The following is a 23,906-nucleotide window of genomic DNA, read 5'->3' as shown; positions in this document are numbered from 1 at the left end:
GATTTTATAGGGTCTGGAGAGGTAAAGAGCTGTAAACAGAAGGAACTGAGAGGAAGAAAAAAAAAATACACAATATTGTTGGTTATATTAATTCTGCTTCTATCTTTTCCTCCTCCCCTTTCCTCCTACAAATATATTTTCCTCCTTTTCTTCTGTGGAAGATGAGAGGGAAATGGAAAGAGAAATCTTTGCTATACTCATTCTGAGTCTGATCTTCTCAGCCACCTTCATACTCCTGTAAAAGAAAATGAGCAACACACTGACACCAACCCGAACTTGCTACATTGCTCTCCCACTCAGGAAGTCGAGAGCTAAAGCATATATTGCAGCCTAATAAAATTAACTTCTCACACTCAAGTTAGCAACTCTGAATGGAAATAGATAACTAAACTATGTTTAGATGAGTTTATTTTATAATATTTTCACCTATCTCACAAAACGATTTATTAAGTACCACTTATGAGAGAGCTTTGTGTCATACAATTGCATCTCCACTAGACTTGCAAGACAGCAAACCTTAAATGGTTTAGCAATTTAGCAGTACTCTAAAACGGACTTCAATTTTCAGTTAGTTAAGTGTGGGTTAAAAAAAAAAAGTATCAGTAGCAAAAATCTATACTCACCTGAAGTTGTGGCTTGTGAGGTATCTGATAGCTGCTGGTTTGATGCGAGCAACTCCTCCCTGGCTATGGCTTCCTCTTCCCGTGATCACACAGAGATATGGTTTACCACCAGCCTGCTGGTACTCTAACAGCAGGGATTGTAACGGTTAAAATTTTTTCTCTCTAGAGACTTGGCAGTCAGCATAGCTTTTTTATCCATCCTTCTGAAAACTTTCACCACAGTGATTTAGAACTTTGTTTTCCCACACTGGCTCTGCATCTTTTATATAAATACTGCCATTTTTCCCTCTTCTAGTGTAAGAAAAAAATAAATACGTCTTCAAGGTCTAGAAAACATCTAGATTTACCCAGATTACTTGCAATATGCACATTGTGATCATCACAAAATCCTTTTAATTTCAGAGCAGCTTTACTGAATGTATCATCTAATCTTTATTTGGAGTTTACACCCTATGAGAATAAGGTGATTAAAACTGCAAAATTAAAAACAGAGATGTCACATTTGATTATTTTTGTAAGAGTCTTTCTACTAGTAGTGAAATTGTTTATTTAACTCTAAAATAACTTGAAAAAATATAACAAATTTTACTGCATAAAGAAAAAGGAGAGAGAAGGAAAATAAAAGTCAAAAACTATCTGGATTTCTAACTCACACTTATCTGGATACTAACTTTTGCAATATTGCAACACATGAATCAATATATCAACATATGACATAAGCTTTATTAGGGCATCTATCTACGCTAATAAAGGAAATATCTCTTTTCCTGAACAATATAACAGCCTAAATTAATGCAGAATTTGAAAAAGAGGAAAAAAATATAAATAGGATGGGATTCTCACAACAACCCAAGATATGTCAGTTAAAGATTATCACTTCACATGATATCTTTCCTAATCTATCCTCTGTCTTTCTTGCCCAGCTTTACTTACATTTTGTATTAGTTTACTGTTTATACTGTCAGCACTAAGGACTGATCCCTTTACATGTAACAGAGACTGGAGTAAATGTTTTCTAAAATAAGGAAAGTGGACTGAACAGGGAGCCCCTACCACCATATCCAAGACTCCTGATGTAAACGCACCTCCAGGGAATTAAACCTCTAAAAAGCATTATATTACAGCTAAAATATACAAATATTATTTTAGGAGTAGTACGAGATAACACAATTTAATAAGCTCTAACTTATATCGAAAAAAATGGTATATCTAAGACAAATGTATATGAAAGTGCCTGAAAGATGGCTCACTTTGTGCACTTTCATGTAAAAGCTGAAGACTATATAATCATTGTGGTTAGAATTTCAACATAATGATTTCTCTTTACGATTAAAAAAGCAAAACAATTCTGACAAAACAGCGCAAAGGTGACATGAATGCTTGCACTACCCATTCTGTCAAAAACATCAGGAAGATCAGTAAGGGACAGATCAAGTCTTTAATAAAAAAATAGAGAATAAAACAGAAGGAAAAGGAAGATTTACAAAGCAGCACAGGGAGGGGAAGAAGAATCATTGTCATGTCAGAAACAATTCAATGTGGGAGCTTTAAAAATGAAACAACACAAACAGCCAACTGTTCTAGTAAGTTATTCAATTGCACTCAGGCACTGTGATACTGCTATACCTAGTGATTTCTTGGAACTCAGGAAAATTGGGAGATCAGGAAAATAGGGTGGGTTTGTGGGGAGAGGGTTGTTAAGAACTGTTAGCTTCTCCTACCTTCACTTTTTTCCTGCAGCACTCTGGACAACTGATTCACAGCTTCATCCACATGAAGACCATGCAGATCCAACACATTCATAGGCAGCAGGGAAGTATTTACTTTCTCAAAGATTTCCACAGCAGCAGCATGGTTGGCTTCTTTCATCTTCTGCTCATGAAGACGACCCTTTATATTCATAAAGGCATCAACCATTACACTCTGAGACATAATCTAAGCTCCACACTGGTTGTTGAGATTCAAAATGACAGTACAGGTAGGGCTTCACTGCCCTGACTAGACTTCACTAGATTTCACTGCTTCTGTTTGTGAGCTATAATCACAACAGAACTTTGAAGAGGCTCAGTAAGACCCACTCACAAGGAAATTTCATGAAATTTTTCCCTAAGAAACTACTCAAAGCTGGCACAAAGAAGAAATTATAAAGAAATCTTCACAGAAAAAACACAAACCGTAAGATCCTTACAAGACACACTCCATGTTGATTTTCAATTTGTTATTATCCTAAAAATGGTATTTTGCTATTTGAAAATATTTAGCTAAACTTTAATGAAATCATGTCAAAAAACTGACAGATAGCCCAAGTACTATGTTTGAGGTTGATTCTACTAACATATTCCCTTGAAATCAGAACAGACAAAAGGGCAAACACTTTTTTTGACAGACGCCTAGTCTCTACTCATTTTTTTGATAGATCTTTTATGATTGACAAGATCAACAGAGTCCCTATCAGAATTAAGAGCGAGGAGCAGGGCAGTTATTCACTTCGCACACTGTAGGAACAGGAACAGTACCAACTATTTCCTATGAACTTTGCAGTGAGAGTATGCAAGAGATTGATGTAATAGATTGTCTTTGAAGATCTATAGGCATAGTTTGAAAAGAAATGGAACACTTAACTCTAGGTATTGGCCTGGCAAAAGTTCAAGTAAGAGAACAGAAGTGACAGTCTGTCTTGTATTTGCTTAAAATAGATCATCTGAAGTGTATTAGCGTCAAACCAGAGACATTAGCCCCACAACTCTCAGTTTCAAAGGATTACCAGGACAGACTGAGACCACTAATCGTAAAGATCAAAATATTTTTCATGAATAAAGGTAACTGTTTGCATTTTAATTACCTAAAAGAAAATGTATTATAATTTCCAAAGTGTCCTTAGGTCTAAGAACAAAGAGCAAGACAGGACTTGTAATTTCATTTCTATCCCAAAACTATGCATATCTCCCCAAAGCTCAAGAACATACATACCAGGAATATAAAAGTTGTTCATTAAAAAGATACAAATATTCAAGGCTTCACACATGTATAGTAATAATACAAATATTTAGAATATTTTATACAAGTAGCATGAAAGCTTTCTAAAAATAATAAGTAAATTAGCCACTCCTGAATTTGCTTTTTGTTCTGTCAAGATGCAATTCATAATTTTAAAGAATTTCAATAAAAATTCACCATTAATTCTACATATGTCATTAGATCACTGAAAAGCCTTTGTAGAGATCTGCAACAGAATTTTTAAGTGTGGTTTGAATGAAGTATGAATAGAAATGTCTTGTGTGTGAAGGCACTAAAAGAAACAATGTACAGTAAGCGTCACAAGAATGGTCGGTGCTTATAATCAAAAATATGATCAACAGCAATCAAACTAGTATACACTAAGAAATGTTTATATCAAGACCAGAAGACTGGAGTTCCACAGCCAGAGCACAAAAAACTCATCAGCAGAAGATTTGCGTTCCAGTGACAGAAAGACAACAAAGTGTGGCATGCCACACTATATTATGCTAACAGGAAGCCAGACTGTAGCCATAAAATTACCAAAAATGATGAAACAAAGCCAATGTGCAGCAACTGTGCCCAAGATTTATGCAGGATGAAGAAAGTAAGATTCTGAGGCAAAAAATCAGGTCATGGTATCTGTTTAACTCTGGAAAAATAAAAAAGGCTCAACTAAAACCAATTTATTGTTACCAATCAAGAGGAACCCAAGAGATGTAGGTAGAACTCAATAGCTGATGTTTCTTTTACTCTGTGTTGTGTACAAGAGCACATGGACACAAATCCTGGTACTTGCAAGTATCGGGATGCAAGAGCAGGACTGAAACATACACAAAAATGAGTATATTTGAGCACTTAATTATCACATTTCCTGAGGTCTCACACAGAATTTTGTTACATCAGCTGCATCATTACTAATGAAGATGAGTTTAATTATAAGGTGATTCTCCAATATAACCATATGCAGGGAACAGTAATTGAGTAAATTTATCAATTGCAGTAGGGAAAATTTTGTTCTGATCACTTCCAACTCACTAGTTAAGTATCTTTCTAAACTGAGAGGAAAAGCACAATATTTACATTTACCTGATGTGCATAAAACGCTGCCACAGGTTTCATACCCATGCGATATGCCTCCCCAGCCTTTTTCAAACATTCCTGTCTCCTTTGTTGGTGAAGAAAAGCTTCTGCTCTGAAATCATCATATTGTGGATACTCAAAGTCTTGGAACATCATTTCACTCAGAGCATCATCCTCTTCCTTACTTTTTTTTGCCTGTAGGAATTAGCAATGTTGAAGCTAAGTATGAATTGCAGAGTGCTTTCACTGACACGACTTTGCATATGTTTGTAATTACTATTAAAAAAATACCTTCTTCTCACGGTTCTTTGCAGCACTGCAGAAAGGAACAGTTTCATTTTGCTGAACACTCTCTTGAGCTATAACTGTTTTTACAGGCTCTGCCTCCAAAACACAGTTCAGAAACTGTTCAGTCTGTTCTAAAGAATAGCTGGAAAGGATAAGTAAAATCTGTAACTTTACAAATACATTAATAGCTGCTACATTTGTTAGAATACACATTATGGACTTTTATATAGTTAGAGAAACAGATGTAAATGCAAATAAAGCACTGGAACTGAATTTTCCATCTTATTTATCACAAAAAAATCTTGAAGACTCACTCTATTGCATTGGTATCAACACACATGCTGTCTTGGTTGACAGAGGTGTGATTGAGGGGCACTTGAATATTACAAGTACACAGAAATACTAAGTTGTATCATACCTTAATCAAACAGACATCAGTTTAGAAGTAAACACTGCTCTTTGTGCTGGATATATTATTTTATCTTGAACTCCCCTTGGATAGGGATAGATAGTACAAACTAGTCTAAAGCTAGCTCAGTTTTCTGAAACAGTGGTGCAGGCAAACCCTTGTATTTTCAGTCAAGCTTTGTTACTCAATTTAATACAGTAAGAATATGGCATCAGTTGCCATTAGATTTCCAACAACTCCTCTTTTTCCTTTGTTCTTCATGCTATTCAGAAAGCAGACAAGAAGAAATCTGATACAAAATAAAGATAGATTTTGGGAAAGGAAATTCTCTTCACTATGAAGATAAATCAGAAGGTGAAAAACAAGAGGTGGTGAAATGCCTGAGCTGTAGAGATGGATAAAGAACTATTTTAGACATTCTGCAAAGAATGGTTTTGATAACAACCTGGGCAAGCAGAAAGACTGACAAGTAAGCATGCAAACCCGTATGAGTAGAAAGATGGGTAACCTATCAAGGATGAAAGAAGGAAGAAAGGTTTCTTCAAAAACATCTCTGCTCTCGAGAAATTAGATTTAAGAAGGTAGCCACAGACCCCAGTAATATAATGCAGAAAAGAAAAATGGAAGAGATTAAGCAATGGCTCATTCCTTCAAAGCTACTGTAGTAACTTTGAGAGTATTAGCAGCTAACATCAAGCTGTGGTAGTTTTCCTCTTGGGCTGGATGCCACTTGCCGTGAGCCAACCCATCATTAGCATCCTGCACTAATTTCTCCCACTTCATTTTCACCACAGCTCTAGAGCAAATGAGCAGATCCATTGACAGCCAGAGACATTCTTCTCCTGATGAGAGAAACAGTCTACTCCTCAAAGAAACAAACAAGTGTATACATACTGTCTTTATATTCTTTTTCCTTTTTAAGACAAACTAGCTTTGCCTTTAGTTTGTTTTTTTCAAACTAATCCTTTTTTCTGTAAACCTTTCTTTTGCAATTTCTTAAATCTTGACATTTAAGATAGTAACTGCACTATAGAGTGTTGCTGAGTAACAATTTTGCAAAGAACTTTAAAGACCTCTTACTTGTTGTCCTTGAAGATATCCATTAAGAAATTTTGGTTAATGGTTGGGAACATCTCAAAAAGTTGCTTCTCCTTTAGCTTGGCAGCACAGTCTTTTCTTGCCACAAAAGGAACACTTTTCTACCCAGAAGACAAAGGAAGTAATATTACAAGCTCAGGATCAAAACAAAATATATTAACAGTGTAGCCAATCTAATTACACTCTTGTTTGCTACTATTTCAAAAAATATCTACTTAATAGGTATGTACCCACAGCAATGACAAGTCAGTATCAGCCCACTATACTGACTTGAGGAGAAGAAAAGATGACAGATATGTTGTATTATACACTGCTGCAGGACTTCGCAGTCATTTGAAGCCAAGCTAGAGTTCCCTCATAACTCAGAGGAAGTAAAGTGTGAAGGATTTTTAGAAGATGTTTCAGTTTTGGAGTTTTGTTTTGGAGTTTCTGTTCAGGAAACATTTTGTTTTGGTGTAGGGTATTTGTAGCTCTACTGTTATCAATATTCACATCTGTGAAGTCACGCTGAGTAGACAACTTAATTATAGCCCCGAGTAAACAGGACTGATCATTCCAAAACTTAGATTTAAAAAAAATAAAATAAAGAAAAAAAAGGCCAAAATAAAGCCAAGCTCCATGAATTTAAACTGAAAATAAATCTGCTGTCATTGTAATTATCAGTCAGCCACATATATGCAGTTCAAAGAATGAATCCACAAATCATTCTTTTAAAGTGTAAGCTAGTAACATCTGACTTTATATGCCAGTAAAAAGAGTTCCTCTTTTTAGGACAGCTACTTATCAGAGACAATTAACAAAAACTAAAATTCATGTTATAAACTGTCATCCAGTAGAGGGCAATAATATGCTCACACCAGCTAGAGTATGGAAACTACAGAAAACACAAAATTAACAAAAAATTGTAGAAAAAATACTATTTGCTCAGAAGTCAGTATAAGAAAAATGATTGAGATGAATCTCAAAAAAACTTTTTTTAAAAAAATGTCTCATCTGTTGGGAATGTTGTAGGTTCTCCTTAGAAAATGTCAGGTCAAAAGCAATTTCTAAATAAACGGGGTATGGAGCTGAATTTTTTGATACAGCTTTCCCAAGAAGCACAGAAAAAAAAAAAAATCACACTGATCAGCTCTCTCTGTTTTAAAGTGAGCAATCAAAAAATACAATTCAAACAAATGCCAATGCTAACCTGTACAGTGAAATTCAGCATGAACTGTTTGTGAAACAATCAAAACATTATTTTTTTTAAAAAAAAAGAACACAGAAACATCAACCAAAAGCAAACTTCTGTATTACAGTAATTAATACAAGCTGGCACACACTTCTCTTGTGAATTCAGGTTGTTGTCAGCAGCATGAAGAGGAGTCACCAGATAAGCCATATTCTGCTTCACTAACAGTAATGAAGTTATACTGCATTAAAAATGGTAATATACATACGAGATCCTGTTTCTCCTGCATGGCTATTTCTTCGGATATTATTTGTCTGAGAGAAACTTTCTGAATCTGTGCGTTCCAGTGATCCATAAAAGGAAAGACTTCTGATGTTGCTGATTTTTTGGTGTGAATGTCATTAGATGAGTCTGAAACCCAGCCTGATTTTTTCTTCTGCATTTTACTCTCTGTGTTCTGAGATAACTGCATTTCTGAATCATCTGTATCTATCTGCTGATTCAGAGTGGGACCTTCAAAAGCAATAAAAAGAGAAGTGACAAATAAAACACTTAACTTACTTATATAGGCAAAGCCAAAAGTAATTAAAGTAAGTTTTTTCCACCCTAGATGTTTTGTTTCTGTTAAAACAATGTCATTATCATTAAAATAGAAAGCAATACAGTTTTTACCATATTCATTTCTGTTTTCCAAGGACTATATGATCTTCTTCATCTATTTTATAAAACAAGAGCAAAACTACTAGACTCCAACTGAATTTTCAAGTGCTAAGACTCACCTTACTGCTGTAAACAACCATCTTGCACATGCGTAAGGGTGGGGGTTTGTTTGTTCACTATCTTGTAAGACAGTTACTGACTCATGCTTACCTTCCCTCTACAACTTACGGACAGATGAGTAACAACCTGGTCTTGCACTTCCCATACGTTCATGCTAACACCACCATTTGGCCATTTGGGTGACTGGAAACTAAGATTACCAGAGATTCTAACACTTTCTGAACACGGGCTTGTATCTTTCTGCTATAATCAGTTCATCCAAGGAGGAGGAAGAGAAGCTGTGAACACCATAATCCTGACCTGCAGAGATCTTACTCTGCTAGCAACTCTAGCCTGAAGCAGTGCCTGCTGTGCCTGCAGAGACTCCCTTTAAGTACACACAATCATGTATTTTTTGTATATCTACCTGGGATCAGTGATACTGCTTATAATTAGCAGATTTTCTTTTCTATACCTTTAAGAGAACAGTAAATAGAACCAAGGCCAATAAAAACCTTGCTTAATAAATGAATCCATCATTTTTCAACAGACAGAGTATTTGTAGTCTTTCTGGTTTTAAAGAATTAAATATTTTTACAGTATCGGAAAATACATAGCATACCTTCTGCAAACAATTTGCATGATTCATCTTCTCTCCTCTGACGCTTCTAAATAAAAATAGCAAAACCATGAATGTTAAGAAGCAATAAATATAGAATTTCCAAGCAAAATGTGATAAGCATTAGCTTCTAGGTAAACCAGCTTCAAAATGATGTTTTATAGTATTTCTCACAGATTGGATATTTTAAAAGAACTATATTTAAGAAAAATATTTGAGAAGTAACATTTGAAAGATATAGCTGTATTTCCAACAACATATCAAACTAGAGGAACATACTCCTAGAGGAAGTGCTAAGACTTCAGAACTGTAATTAAAAAAAAAATGAAAATTTTGCCAAAATGAGACTGTCTGTGCTTTGTAAGGCTACAGAAGTCTGTACAGTGACATGAAACAGCGAGGGTAGAAAATTCTTCTCAATTATTGTACATGCGGACATTTTCTATATAGAATAATTCATACTAAGAATTCATCTTCTAGGTCAAAAGGCTAGTAATGATTAGATAAGATTTTTAGTCAATATTCTGGTGAAACTGTGTACAACCACCCCCCTCCCATACTTTTTTTTTTTTTTTAAAAAAAAAAAAAGTCATGGTTTTGTTAGCGGCACTCTATGACCTGCAGTTTTTTCACCGCTGAAACTTTCTTTCAACAGTTCTGGTGATTATTCCCTAAATGATATGTTGATATACTCCACATATTTCACAAATTATAACCATATTCTATTATTGTTCTCACAAAGATATTTACATCTTACAAACACATTTGTACTAACAAATACAAAGACAACTGGTTTGACAAAAGTGCAAGCATAATGTTTCATAACTAAGAGAGCTACTGACCAGAATAGATTCTTTCCATTTCTCATGAATCACTTTTGCCAAATTCAGATCAATATGAACCACACAGTCCTCAGCAGTAAGTGATCCTTATGAAAAGGAGAAAATACAGTCATTAAGGCATTCTATAAAGACTTATCCAAGGAACTAAAGTATAGTAGTTTAGTACTTATTAATTTGCAGTTTGGAGATCTGCAAAAACTGGGGGGGGGGAGAGGGGAATCATTTTTTTTTCCCCAATCATCCTTTGCACTGGTCTCATCATTTCAGTATCCTTCAAGAGTTAGAAAATAAGCTCCAAAGGCTTGTTGCTCAAAAAAAAAAGTAAGACAATATATTTCCTCATGCTTTTTAAAGCATGTGCATGGACAAAGAAATACAGGCAGAAGGCAGCACTACTGTATCTACATTTTACACCATGCTTGGCTTGCTTCCTTTCTTAAAGAACTGCACAATTCTGTTTCCCCAAGTCAATCATGGAAGAAGGGAAGAACAGGGAAAAGAAGAGAAAGTTTTTCTTAGCCAAACTTAATTTTTCACAAAAATACGGATTATAATAACGTCCATACCTGCATCAATGCCAACAGGCCCAAATATCTCTTTCAGTTGGAGTGCCAGTTCAGGAGGTAGTGTTAGCTCTAGGCAATCTATATTGAAGGCTACAGAGGGTACTGGTAAAGGGTTTTGTATCTTGGTTCTATCCTCATCCTGATTTGGAGTTTCACTCTCTTCTTTAACAAATATCTCCCTGGAACTCCACTGAGTTTCTTTATCAGATTCCAGTTCTTTATCACTTGTAGGATCCTTCTGAGATGTTTGATCCATTTCCAGTAACAAAGTAGTTGTATTATTTACTTTGCCATTCTCTGTATAGCTTTCTGAAGGGTTGTCATTTTCATTATTTAATTTAAATTTCAAATTGGTAGAAGTTGCGTTAAGACCATGAGGTAAAGTCACAGGTACACACAAACCTACATCAAGCTGTGAACCTGATTGCTTATTTTTCGTTTCCTCAACAGTACTCACAGGTTGCCTGTCTATTTCCTGTATTTCTGAAACAGGCTGCTCAGTGTTACCTGCTGCTGAGCTAACTGTATCAATTCTAAGAGCTGTATCATCTGAATTTTCGTGTTCCACTGAATCATTCATGGAGACAGTAGTTAATGACTCAGATACATTAGCATCTGTCACAATTGCATTGGTACTCCTACCATCTGCAATGCTGATTGATGAGTTCTTGTTTTCTGAAGGCTCAGAAATATCTTCAGCCCCAGTTATTTGCTGGATTTGTTTGGAATTTTTGAGATTCTCACCACAGTCTGCATTTGCCTTGAAATCAAGGTCTGTGACAACTGTCTCAGCTTCTCTTACCTGCAAGCATTCAGTATCAACATCTTTGCATAGCTTTTCATCAGAGTCCAACAGCAGACCTGTGGCCCAGTCAATGTCTTTATTGCATCTTTCATACAAATCTTTCAGAGCTTCAACTGAAAGGGACTCAAAGAGCTTGCACAGCATATTTAACTTTTCAGACTCATCAATATTGCTAAGTTCACTTTCCTCCACAAAGGTACTTTTATCATATGTAACTCGATAAGGTATTTTTTCCTGAGAATCTGAGGTACTGTCCACATCTTTGGGTCTGAAGCCGTCTAGTCTGCCATGCAACACTTTGGTAGTCTCAGGAAAAAGCATTTTCTTTTCTAGTCTCCACAGGAGAGCAAAATCCTGTGATTCAGTCTGCGAATAGCTATTCACTTGCCTGCTTGAGCTTGTGTCATGTTTCTCTTCTGTGGAATTAGGCACAGACAACTGCTCCTCTGCTTTGGGAGGAGGCAAATTGTTGTTTGTAAAAGTAAGGGCTAATTTATGATGTTTCCTCGTTCTCTTATTTTGCTGGGTTTTCTTCTCACCGAATGTTTCACTAGCTACTGTTTCAGGCTGGTGAAAATGTAACTTCTCTGTATCCTGCAGCTCCAGGGTGTTCCCTGGTGTTCCGCGAAGCACATCTACTGTGTCAAGAGCATTTCTAATCACGTCACCTTTAGCACTTCTATCTTCATCCAATTGATTTAGACTTGTCTTTCTCATTCTCCTTGACCTTTGTTGTCTCTGTTCTAAAGAGCCTGAGAGAGGCCAATGTCCTACCATTTGCAATTCTGGTGAAATTATATCTGAACTAACAGACAAATTTTCTTCCTCCAGTCCTTTTTCAATAGTACAGGTATCAGGTAGGCCCACTTGTTCCTTTCCTAACTCAAGAGGAGGCTGACTGGGAGTTTTACATTCCTTATCACTCTTCAAAGAGGATTTTTCTAGTCTTCTAGGTCTTTTGACTCTCTGTCCCATTGTTTGTCCTACAGGCCAATCCCCCAGAAAGTTTAGTAACTCTGTTTTTCCTGGTGTGTCCAAAGCTGAACTGTTTGGTTCAACAACATTATTTCTTTGTGTTAATTGTGGTTCTGTATGTATTTCACCATATTGTTCAATTTCAACTTTGACAACACTGTTATCGCTATGTTCTTCAGCTCTTTCAGAAAAAGGCATATCAAAGCATACAGGCCCTTCAGAGCTGGTCACATCAACCTCACCCATTTCTGTTTCAGTAATCTGTTCTATTTTTTCTCCTTTTTCTTCTTTTTTCTCCAAAGGCAGTACTTTTGCTTCATAATCTGACAAACAGATATTCAAGTCATCTTGAACAGTGTTGTTTCCAGAACTGTGTTCTGCTGAGTTCTTTTCCAGTCCTTTGTCCTCTTTCTGAAAACTTTCAGGAGCAGAGTTATTTTCTAATGTTGAAGTACCAGCATACAAGAGTTTTTTATCTTCAGCTAGTTCAAGTGGCTCCAGTTCAAGAGGCTCCAGATTAGAAGCAAAAGATCTTTCTTCCTTTACATCAGATTGAGTCTCTCTGAAAGACAAATTGGAATGAAAGATACACCATCTCAAATGATTTTAAGCACCTGTCCTTATTCACGTTTCTAATTCTGACTTGGATATTTAACATATTCAAGATACAGATCAAAAGCTGCCTGTTAGAACACATTATAATCATCCAGATGGAGAATACATATGAAATCTTCACAGCCTCACATCCTGAAATCTTGTGAGAGGAAAAAAAAATTAAGATGACTTAGCACAAACCTTAATACTCTTATTTAAGAAGAACAAACAAAAACAAGTAAAGCAGAACTTTACTTGGTAAGTATCCCCTTTTTACTTCAGCAGGGGACTAAGACTATTGAGGAAGTATTCTATCTTCCCCATTTCCTAACATTTAGTTATATACAGAAGCACTCTGCTGCCTCATATTTCCTCCTTTAGATCACAAAACCTGGTAACTAAGTTTATTTAATGAATGTTACATGATCCTGATCACTAGATTCTAAACAAGTCTAGAAATTAACTAGTAAGCGGCCTGCTATTTCTTGTCATAATGTTACAATCTGCTATGCTCCGTTAGCTGCCAGAGTCCACTTCACTTCAAATACATTAAATATGCAAAAATAAATGAGATTATCAACATATGAGATGGTCAACTACAGCAATATCTCATTTCCTGTGCATTTTTCTGATGCATTTATAGCATTATTCAGAGTAGCCACCACAAAAGTCCCACATATACACCAATATAAATCTACAGAATTCTACATTAAATATAATCCACAAGAGCAAGTAGATGACTCATTCCTATTGCACTAAAAATCCCTTTTTGTAACAAACGTTATTATACCAACACACAAACTCAGAAATAGTAATCTGCCTGCATATGGGACTAGATTCTTTCTGAAAAGCTTTTTATAGATTTTAAGTATCTTTAATTACAGTATAGATCTAACAGCACATTTCAAAAACAAGAGAAAGCAAGTCAATTCAAGTTAGCTTGTTGGAAGGTAACACGGCAGTACCAGAGGAGTTTCAAAAAGCGATGGAAAGTTGACTAGATCCCTTGATTGTTCCTTCCCAAATTCTTCAAATTCTTAAAAAAACAAGGAAAAAAATTCTTGTGTATTTTTTTAAATTAAGTTTTTGAATGCATTCACAATTCAATAGCATTAGCCAGGCTCCACTGCTAAAAGTTTGCATTTTTACCCTTTAAGAATATAAAGCTAACAAAAAAACAAATCTAACCTAGAGCTTTCTTCCTGACAAGAATCTTCACTCCATCCAGCAGCTTCTGATTTGTCTGGGATTGAAGAATTCAGGATTGAACTAACAGAAAGGCAGCGTTCATATCGTTCCAACATTCTTTTGATCTTTTCTTTAGATATACCATGAACATTTCGCCTGGATTAAGAAAAAAAAAAGGAGGGGGGAGGAATTTTTTAATATAAAAATTTGAAATGCATTTTTAAAGAGACCAAATAGAAGAGAAAAAAACTAAGTGTACAGCAAGACTGACCAGAGAATGCAGGGGGCCAAGACAAAAGCTGAAACAGCAATTCTTTCTGTATCAGTGTGCCAAGTCATTCAGAATAGGGAGTCTCAGACAAACCTTTGTTCCACTTGCCTTCTCCACCCCATGTGGTGGCCCTTTTCTACAAGAGGACATTTTGCTTAATACTAAAAATCTAAAAATGGCAACAATAACAGATCTTCTTCAAACAAGTATCAGAAGCACACCACATCAGATACTGACTCTGATGCAGGGAGCCAGGCTGGGTAGGGAGGATTTCTAATTCAGTCTTCCTTCTCTGAAAGGAAGCTAAGAGTTCCTAGGAAGCTAAGCTAAGAAATCCTTGAGCCTTGAGGAAAATCTGTTCACCTGTTGTTATTCTGCACAACTTCCCTTGGCCAAGAATTTCCACTGATTTTGTTACATACAAACTAGCAATGTGGTCAGCAGTGGTTCAGCCTAGAAAAAAGGAAATCTGCCTATGATGACAAAACAGGAATTGGAAGGTACAGAAGAAAGTCCCAGTTGAGTTTGAGTCACAGAGGAAGTAGGACTTCCTTTCCATCTTACCTAATTGCACTTTACCCCCAAAAAGGTCATTTGCCCCTACTTTCTGAAAACAAGGTCTGTGTTAGCAAGAGAGTGGTATGCACGCTGAAGGTTGCCCAGAACACCCAATGGGTGGTTCTGAATGATCCAAAACTACTTTCAGCTCTCAGAATTATTTGAGAGCCTCATCTAGGCTTGACAATGAGGAGCTCCTGCTCTTTAAAGACTCAAAGTATTACCAGTCAATGGGAAGCAGGAAGTCCTTGGCTCCTACTGGAGCATTCTATTAAGTTCTGTTTTCAGAAAGAAAAGAGTCTACCAGACCATTTTTGAAAGGTGGTCAGCTTTAAGCTAAGCATGGAAATTCAGATGATGACATATGGTATGAGCTTATGATAAAATCACAAGATAAATTATACTGAAATGGTCCCCTGGAGGTCACATCGTCCCATGTCCTACTCAGGGCAGATTCAACTAGATCAGGCTACACAGGGCCTTACCCTGTCAAATTCTGAATATCCCCAGGATGAAGAGTCCAAAAACTTTCTGGGCAACCTGATTCAGGACTTGACTGTCCTCGTAGTAAATTTTTTTTTTCTTATATGTAATCAAAATTTCCCATGTTTCAACTTGTGTCCCTTTCCTCTTGTCCTATCCCTGAACGCATCTCAGAAGAGACCTTTTTAAACTTCTCTATAACCTCCCAATAGGTAGCTGAAGACATCAATATGATCCTTCCTTAATATTTTCTTCTTCATGCTGAACAAACTACACTGCTCAAAACTGTATCTACTCTCTCCCTTGTCCTTGAGTCTTGTTAACTATTTGAGGGTTTCCACAGCATCACTCCAACAAGAGTGCATGCAAGTTAAAAAAAAAAAGACATTAAATAGTATTGGTGCCAGTATTCATCCCTGAGAGACACCAACATCGTCTTGGACTGTTTTTAGAGAACTGATCACAATCCTCTAAATCTGGTACCCAGACAATCTTCCAGCTACCTTTTCATCCATTTACATAGTTCTTATCTTACCTATTCGGTTCTAAGTACACTGTGGGAGACAGTGTAAAGGATGCTGCTAAAAAAGAGGCAAACAACAACGCTGATTCACTCCCAAAGAAGAGTTTGTTCCTCTCAGTCCATGAGGTACTGACTGCCCTACAGTAAGCGGCAGCAGTAATGTTCAAAGTAAGGCAACAGACCAACTGAATACAAAACACAGATACAACCTGACATCATTTTTGCAATTTCAGGATCCCAAAGGAGCAGTCACTGTACCTTAAATGCAAAAGAAGTGCAGTCATGAAAGTATTATATAATCACTATTGATAATCAGTTTCTTTTGTATGCAGTTGAAGTGACAGGAGAAAATTTGCAGAATACTATGTAAAATCCCACAAAAGCTAATACTGTATGCAAAAACAAAATAAAGTAAATTAAGAAAGCTACTTTCTATCACAAAAATCCTCACTGACCTCTTACTACCTGATGAGCCACTGTACTAAGTGGTACATTTTAAAAATACAACTTACAGAACAAGAAAGATGTACAATCTAATGTGACATTTTCCTTTATATTCTTACCTTTCAAGTTCTTTTGGTTTAAACTTCCACCAAGTGTCTGGCTCTCGGAACATGACTTTATATTTGAATTGCTGAGCCTGAATAAAATAGATACAAAACCAAAGACAAATTAGTCATTTCTTTATGGAAAAGCACACAACATGTAAAAAACTGGCAGCTTTAACAAAGCAGGTTCTGTATTTCTCAAAACATTAAATATTTGGAGTAAGATATTTTTGTTCAGTGTTCATTTCTGATTATACAAATGGAGATTTTTCAAAGCACATATATGATTTATCTACTTCTGTTACTGTAAGCTTAAATGTGTACCATGATCACTGTAAAGTATCAGTCACATACAGACAGATAGATACTACATCTAACTAATTAACTCCAGTTAACATTCACCCTTGACAGACACACACACACACACCCATGCTATTTATAGTGATTTTTTTAAAAAAATTATTTATATCATCCCTTTCAATGTTCAACCTCTTCCCAAGTCAGAGTATCTCCTCTTTCCAAGTATGGTGCGGGCATGTCTCCACAGCCTCTCATACACAGAGACAAACTCGCTGTTTCTATTCAGAGTTGACCAGAGGCAAGCCAATTTCAAAACAGAAGCAATTAATTCACTTGCACTAATGCAGCTATAGTGGACAGCCTTCCTGAAGCATGGGGACTACAAGTGAAGCATGTGGTTCTTACATGGTCTCATCATGAGAGAAAAGCAGTCCAAAGTCTCATCAGGACAAACATTCCAAGTAATATGCCATTTCCTACCCCCCCTCCCCTTTTTCTTTTCCTTATTTTTTTTTGGAAAAGATTTCTTTTCCCTACCCAAGCCTGCATTTCCTGGAAGAACTTTTGTTATACCTTTATTTCAGTATACAGCAAAATCAGAGGCTTTTTGTCTTTCTGACAGACCTGTTAATTTGACAAATGTTAACAGAAGCAAATATAATAGAATCAAAATTTTTATTTAAAAAATGATCTGGATGCAGGTCTCACTGTTCACTAATCCTGCAGAACATGTAGAGCATCTGCTAAAAAGCTGTCCATTCCATATCCTGATACTTTCTAGTGTGCTCATGCACAGGCTCCTGTATGTGTGTAGGAGAAATCCCAGATGATCTACTTTTAAAAGAATCAGGGCTCTTGAGAAGTACAAATGAAATCCATTTATCAACAAAACTAGTACAGCATGAGCAATAGTAGCAGAAGTAGAAGCTACAGCACTATCCAAAAATATATTTGAAGTCAGAGTATGAGAAAAATCACACGAGGGCAAGACACTGAAGTACTATGAATTCTCCCCCTAGTTCATTGCTTTGCTAAACCCAGCTGAAAATCTACCCATTGTTTTCAGTAAAATGATCAGTAGATGTTCTGTCTATCTCTCCCTCATTCCCAAACCACTCACAGTACTTCTTTAAAACAAAACTTTACTGCCATAATGTTATGGAAAGGTATAACACGTTATGTTAAAGGTATAACATTTCCTCAAATAGAAAAAAAAAAAGGATATTAGAGAAAATATTAATCAGAACCAAGTTTATCCAGTAATGAAGTTCTGTAAACAAAAAAAGAAATATATAAAAATGACCAATCAAAATGATGAATGATCAACAGCAAAGTAAGAGCTAGACCCTAGAAGTGCTGACATGCATTAAAAGATGATTAAGTAAAAGGAAAGGTTTTCCAGAAACTGGAGCAGAAGATCCCTATAACAGAGTTCACTAAGTTACTTAAATCATTAAATGTAACTCAGAAAGTTAAATTCAGATTGCATATGCTTAGTGCAAAATAAAAGCAGGCCACTTTTCACTACACCACTAATACAATATTGTAAGTGCCTTAGTTTAATTACATCACTTCAATAAAAATGATTAAGTGTATCTATTTTCAAGCAAGATAACATTTGATAATTGCTTTTAAAGTCTGTTCATAACAGTTCCCTATAACACTGCAACTTTAAGGCAAGGAATTTCTGATAGTAGGTTTTATTTATTCTCAAATAAATACAGTTCTGATTCTCAGACTAATCTTCAAGGAATGAAGCTCATCAAAAATATTAGTCTTCCCACTGTTCTGTTGATAGCCTCATCCTGTATTTGACATAGAGACAAACAAGACTAAGTTTTTGAGTTTCACAGAGCATCAAACATACAATCAGCACTAATTAATATGAATAATAATAAAAAATAACTTTACAATTTTGCTGATAATATACAAAGAGGAATAATTCAGTTTCTTCTACAAAAGTTGAATTTGCTTCCAAGTAGCACTTGGATTTGTCACTTGGAAACTAGGCCAGGTCAATACTCAGGCATGCACAGGCTATGACATGATGTAATGTAATACCATATGATACTTTTCCGACTCCAGGCTTTACTCTCCCTTGTGGAAGAGAAACAAGAGCTGGACAGACAATAACTGCATTTTAAAACATATGTTCTCATGCTCGTCAACAATACCCTTTCACATTGCTCAAGTTATCATACTAACCAAAGTAACATAAGGCTTCATCTCCCATGCTTGTATGTTTGTGTTGTCTATTATTATAGGAGACATTCTCTTTTCAAATGCTTCTTTGGCTGAAAGACACATATACAAAAGAATGTGATCAGTTAACTCCTTGGTAATAGAGCAGATGCGTAACATTTTCAACTCATTCTCTACATTATTTTTTTTTATCCAAATAGATAAGCTATAGTAATTAACCACGGTGTAAAGAACTCTGGCTATAGCTTGATCTTTCTGTTCCAAGGGCATTTTTATTTCAGAAATCCCCCACCCTCACATGGAAAACTACTAAGATACAGCATTATACTTCTGAATTAACATATGTACGATAATCAAGGAATGAAAATGCAGATGTAAAATGCACCAAGATGACTAATCAGTAAATTAAACTAAAAAAAAACTACATGATCACCTTAAAGTGGACTTCTTTGTTGCATACAAAATTCTTGGCTTTTTAACAGTCTTAAGATTAGTCCACTCTGTAAACTGTATAAAATATGAAAAAATCAAAAGAATTATTGTAGTTTTTTAAAATACACAGTAATAAAATGTTTAGAATCACTACCTTTGAGATATACAGCGTCGTGTTTCTGTAGCTATGTTATAATGTATCTGAACAAAGTTATCACTGAATCACATATTTCTTATTAACTCATTTTTCTGCAAGTTAGAAATTTGACAGAAGGAAAGTTCAAAACGAATGAATAAAAGCTTGAAAATAGCTGTTTTATGGAGAGTTTAGTGGAAATCAACATCAAAAAATACACTGATCATGGTAAAAACATCATTCATCATTTTTTCTCTCTCGTTCTTATAGTTTTTGTCTTAAATTTGCCACCAACTGCAATTCTCTTGCTGAAGAGAAAGAAAAGAGCACGAAAATCTGTGTAGGTATTATTCATATCAATATCCTCATTATTTATTGCATATAATTTCTCCTCTTAATATTAAAAGAAATAATCTGGGGAGATGGCAAGATCAGCACTCCAGAAATGGGACACAGCCCAAAAATACATACCATGACAGAATCTGAGGAGAAAAACAATCCACTGACACAGACAGGGGCATTTGTAAGTGTAAAACACACAACAGACAGGTCACTCCTCAGTTTGTGCTCATACTCTTTTTCCTCTTATTAAAAATAATTCTAAAATGGCATAAATGCTCATCCTGCGACACAAGCATTACAGGACAGGCAGCTTCTTAAACAGCACTCAAACACTGAACTGTAAACAAGCAAGCTAATCCCTGGTTCATTTCTCACCTCGTTTCCTGTTCCAGTCATGTGCTTCCCCTAAGCAACTGGCATCATAATGGTAGCGTCCGTGTTTACAAAAGTAATCATCAGTACTAAGAATGATTCCACCTGGGTTATCCTCAAGCAAAGCCCTGTGGAAGATCAAGAGGTAAATAGGTTTTTTCCCCTTCACCTCCGCACGCGCTGTCTTCGCTTCCATGCATGTATTTGGACTTCTGCACAGAAATGGCATGGCTGACTACCAGGAACAGAAGGAGCAACTTCCACTGAGGGAAGAGCAACCCCTAGGGCACAAGTGATCTATAACCATTCCCCTCTTTCCTCCAAAGGCTGAAGATGTTTAAAGGAAACAGCTGCTCAACACTTCCTGAAAGTCTCATTTCAAGAAACGAGAAGATTTTTTCATCTACATCTAGTGACATACTTTCACACCAACAGACAGGTATACAGTCTTAATTGCACCAAATGTTTCTGATGCCAGACACAGATGTCTAAATACAACCAAAGCTTTGGGGAGTTAGGAAAAAAAAAAAAAAAAAAAAAAAAAAAGAAAGAAAAGAAACTTTGATCTGGCCAGTTCAACATATGCTACTTGCACAAATTCTCTTAAAAGAATTCCCACCATGGAAAGGAAATTTCTGCCTTTGCAGACTTTACACATTTCCACCTGTTTAGGTGGACGGAAACACCACCTGAAATGCATAGGGACTGGAAGAACATGGTAGAGCTAAATACTACCATACTAATCCTCTGCTGGCATAAACTCCATTCCAGACCTTAGGCCAGCGACAGAAGTCAGAGCCAACACTTCTTATTTCAGTTTCCACTAGAGGCCAAGGAGCTGCAAGCAACTCAGCAATCATTACACATGATGTTGCATGTACCATGTGACTGCCAATCAGGGTTTATGCATAACTATTTACAAATGCCAGGAAACTGTCTCTGCCTCCATTATATCCCATAAAACAATTAAGCAACTTCTTTTATAAGCTCACAATATAGATGTTCTACCTTGCCAAAAATGTTTTTCCTGATCCTGGAACACCTCTGAGAAGAACAAGTACTTGACCTACAAGGTGCATCTTTTTTCTCATCATGTGACAAACAGGTGGCTGCTGTGCTTGCGAGTGGTTCAATTTTGAGTTTCTATCTTGATTTCCCCATACCTTCAGAGAAGGATTGGTATCCCAGGCATTGGAAACCACTGGAGAGGAAAAAAAATGTCCTTTTGTTTCAAAAGTCTTATAGTCTGAAACAGGTCTCCACTGGCCTGGACTAACAGCCACAGGAGTTACAAAGCTGTGACTTCCACTGGATGGATAAAAATGGGGAGCCATGATATTCCAATGTTGCTGAGTTTGACATGATGGTGTAGAAAAATTTAAGTTATATCCCTGATGAGATTGCTGAGAATCTACTAGTTTTGGTGTTCTGAAATTGGTTCTTTCAAAAAAGACATTCACCTCCGGGAGAAAAGTGCTCTGGTGGCTGTTACAGGCAGTCATTACCTCTTTGTGCTGTTCCAGGCACTTTGAATTAGGATTTTCAGGGACAGCTATTGTAAATTCCACAGGTCTCTGGAAGGACACACCAGAAGCTGCAGTCACATTTTCATAGTCTGAAACAGTATTTTGTGTCTGATCAGAATTTCCACATGATGTGCCTCCGCTCGATTGTTCATAGACTTCTGGAGCTACATCATGAACAAGCATTTCCGACAAGCCAGGATCTTCCAGCATCTGTGCAAAAGGGTCCAATTCATCTGGTGAACTAACTTTTGTGTGGATGCTCAGCTCACTCATAGGTGGCTGAGAAGAGCAGAAATTTTCTAAGTTCTCATTTGTCTCCATTTGCTGTGGAAATAGCAGGGCATTGCAACCTGAATCAGGTTTTTCCCACTCAGAAAATTCATTAAAGCCACTAGAATTGTCATGTTCCACAGAGTGTTTATGTACGATTTGGTCATTTGTAGAATTAGGTAATTCATCACCAAAGCTGTATCTCACAAAAGCATTCTCTATTAAGGAATCCAAATCTTCAGTTAGCTGTACATCATGTGACAGGACCTCTTCTGTTTCTTCAGAATTTTTTTCTTCTGCAGTACTTTCCCCCACTCTTTCACTTACAACAGACCTCTGCTGATTAACAAGAGCTACTGATGATACTACTGAATCAAAACTTGAGATTTCTGAAGATGCTACTCCTTTTGCATGGGTGGACAGCTCTAGCAGGTAATCCATAGCATGTTCTACTGTTGAATAAGGTAAAAAGAATAAAGAATGGTCAGCTGAAGCAGCACAATCTGATGTAAATACAATTTTTACATGAAGCACTTTAAAATGTAAATTGTTAAGCTGACAGTCTTTTTATTAGTATTAATAAACCTTCCACAAACCACTTGCCCTGTTCCTTGTTAGAGATAAAGACAGAACTGAATACAGACATATTGCAGAACAGTAATCTAGTAGGCATAAAAATGACTAAAGAAATATTAACTGAGGGGGGCAGACCAAACAGAACTGGATGTTTATACACATGCTTATTTCTATATACATGCTTATTTCTAACACGTATTATATACAAGAAATAATGTGAAATTAACTGAAAGACATTTAAGATAAGAAAGGATTAAAGAGATACAAGTATAAAAATTACTTTCATTATGATTAGGCCCAACTGAAAATGTCATAACCAGAAAAAGAAAAAAAAAAAAAAAAAAAAAAAAACAGTATCTGCATTACTTCTTTGTAAAGCCACTAAACAAAGTATAGGTTGCCTCTGATCAGTCTGAACAAAATGAAAATCCAGGACATGCAGCACCTGAGACCTAAAACTAAGCTTCTGTTGTTCTGAAGGCCAATGCAGAAAAAATGCAAGGTGTAAGTTCTTTAAAATATAACTCTATTATTTTGATAAAGGTAAATTTTATTAGACTTCAAGGCATAAATCAAAAATTCTATCAATTCCAATTCAAAAAAAGGTTAAAAAAAAAGCATCAAACAACATGAGAAGGCTGTTAAGTACTATACATAATTTACGTAAGCTTAAAACAGTAATAAAAGCAGCCCTTTTAATGGCTACCTAGCTTTCATACATATGAGAAATTCTAAATCTCTGTCTTCTTTGCAAATATCCTTAGAAAAATCTTAACTAATCACATCTGATCATGTGGATATAGATCGTTTAAAGTGTTCCACATACGATTTATTCTCCCCCCATAATAACTCACTGGATGTTGCTATACAGCATGTCATCCATTATTTTTATTATAAGCTAATGAACTCATGTATAAGGTGATTTCAAAACTACAAAAGAATCAGAAGGACTGGACACATGAAGAGACTACCTCAAGTGGGTAAGTAAATTGCAAGGAGAGAAACACAGTTCAAGCAAGGCTGCAGAGAACTAACATGACAAACAAAATTTATCCCGCAAAAGCTAATCCTCAGTGGAAATCACAAGATGATGGTGAAAAACAAAATAAAAGAAAAGAAAAACTCAAACAATTAAGCAAAAGCTGCCAGGACTATACACTGTGTACCTTTGCCTTAGAAATTGTGATGCAGAATTTAATACACCCGTCCAGCAGAAAGTTTCTGCATCTGATATGGCACAGAAACTAACTGGAAAAACTGGGTACTCTACACAACTTTGCCTGTTCTGTGTCACAGAGCAAGCCACCTAAACTGTGCCTATGTTTACAGAGCACACTGCTACTGCGACTC

The 23,906-nt window shown here is 36.1% G+C and overlaps 1 protein-coding gene across 4 annotated transcripts in view; it reads right to left on the bottom strand.

Moving 5' to 3' along the window:
• N4BP2 (NEDD4 binding protein 2) overlaps positions 1-23,906 on the bottom strand; it is a 39,399-nt gene that overhangs the window by 970 nt on the left and 14,523 nt on the right. For 3 of the 4 annotated variants that reach the window (XM_062575473.1, XM_062575472.1, XM_062575474.1), the window contains exons 5-18: positions 21,193-22,432; positions 20,188-20,312; positions 18,906-18,994; positions 16,416-16,492; positions 14,018-14,173; positions 10,456-12,797; positions 9,890-9,975; positions 9,051-9,096; positions 7,938-8,182; positions 6,481-6,599; positions 4,995-5,133; positions 4,710-4,898; positions 2,345-2,513; positions 624-747 (exon numbers count right to left, since the gene is read on the bottom strand). In XM_062575473.1, the coding sequence (XP_062431457.1) occupies positions 624-747; positions 2,345-2,513; positions 4,710-4,898; positions 4,995-5,133; positions 6,481-6,599; positions 7,938-8,182; positions 9,051-9,096; positions 9,890-9,975; positions 10,456-12,797; positions 14,018-14,173; positions 16,416-16,492; positions 18,906-18,994; positions 20,188-20,312; positions 21,193-22,432 (5,146 nt within the window). Of the gene's footprint in view, positions 1-623; positions 748-2,344; positions 2,514-4,709; positions 4,923-4,994; positions 5,134-6,480; positions 6,600-7,937; positions 8,183-9,050; positions 9,097-9,889; positions 9,976-10,455; positions 12,798-14,017; positions 14,174-16,415; positions 16,493-18,905; positions 18,995-20,187; positions 20,313-21,192; positions 22,433-23,906 lie in introns of those variants that run through there. The other variant, XM_062575475.1, reaches the window with a different exon arrangement.

Source organism: Rhea pennata, chromosome 4 (assembly GCF_028389875.1).
Source record: "Rhea pennata isolate bPtePen1 chromosome 4, bPtePen1.pri, whole genome shotgun sequence".
Classification (NCBI taxonomy): Eukaryota; Metazoa; Chordata; class Aves; order Rheiformes; family Rheidae; genus Rhea; species Rhea pennata.
Note: the sequence above shows the minus strand (reverse complement) of the source record. Positions and strands in the feature narration are given on the sequence as shown.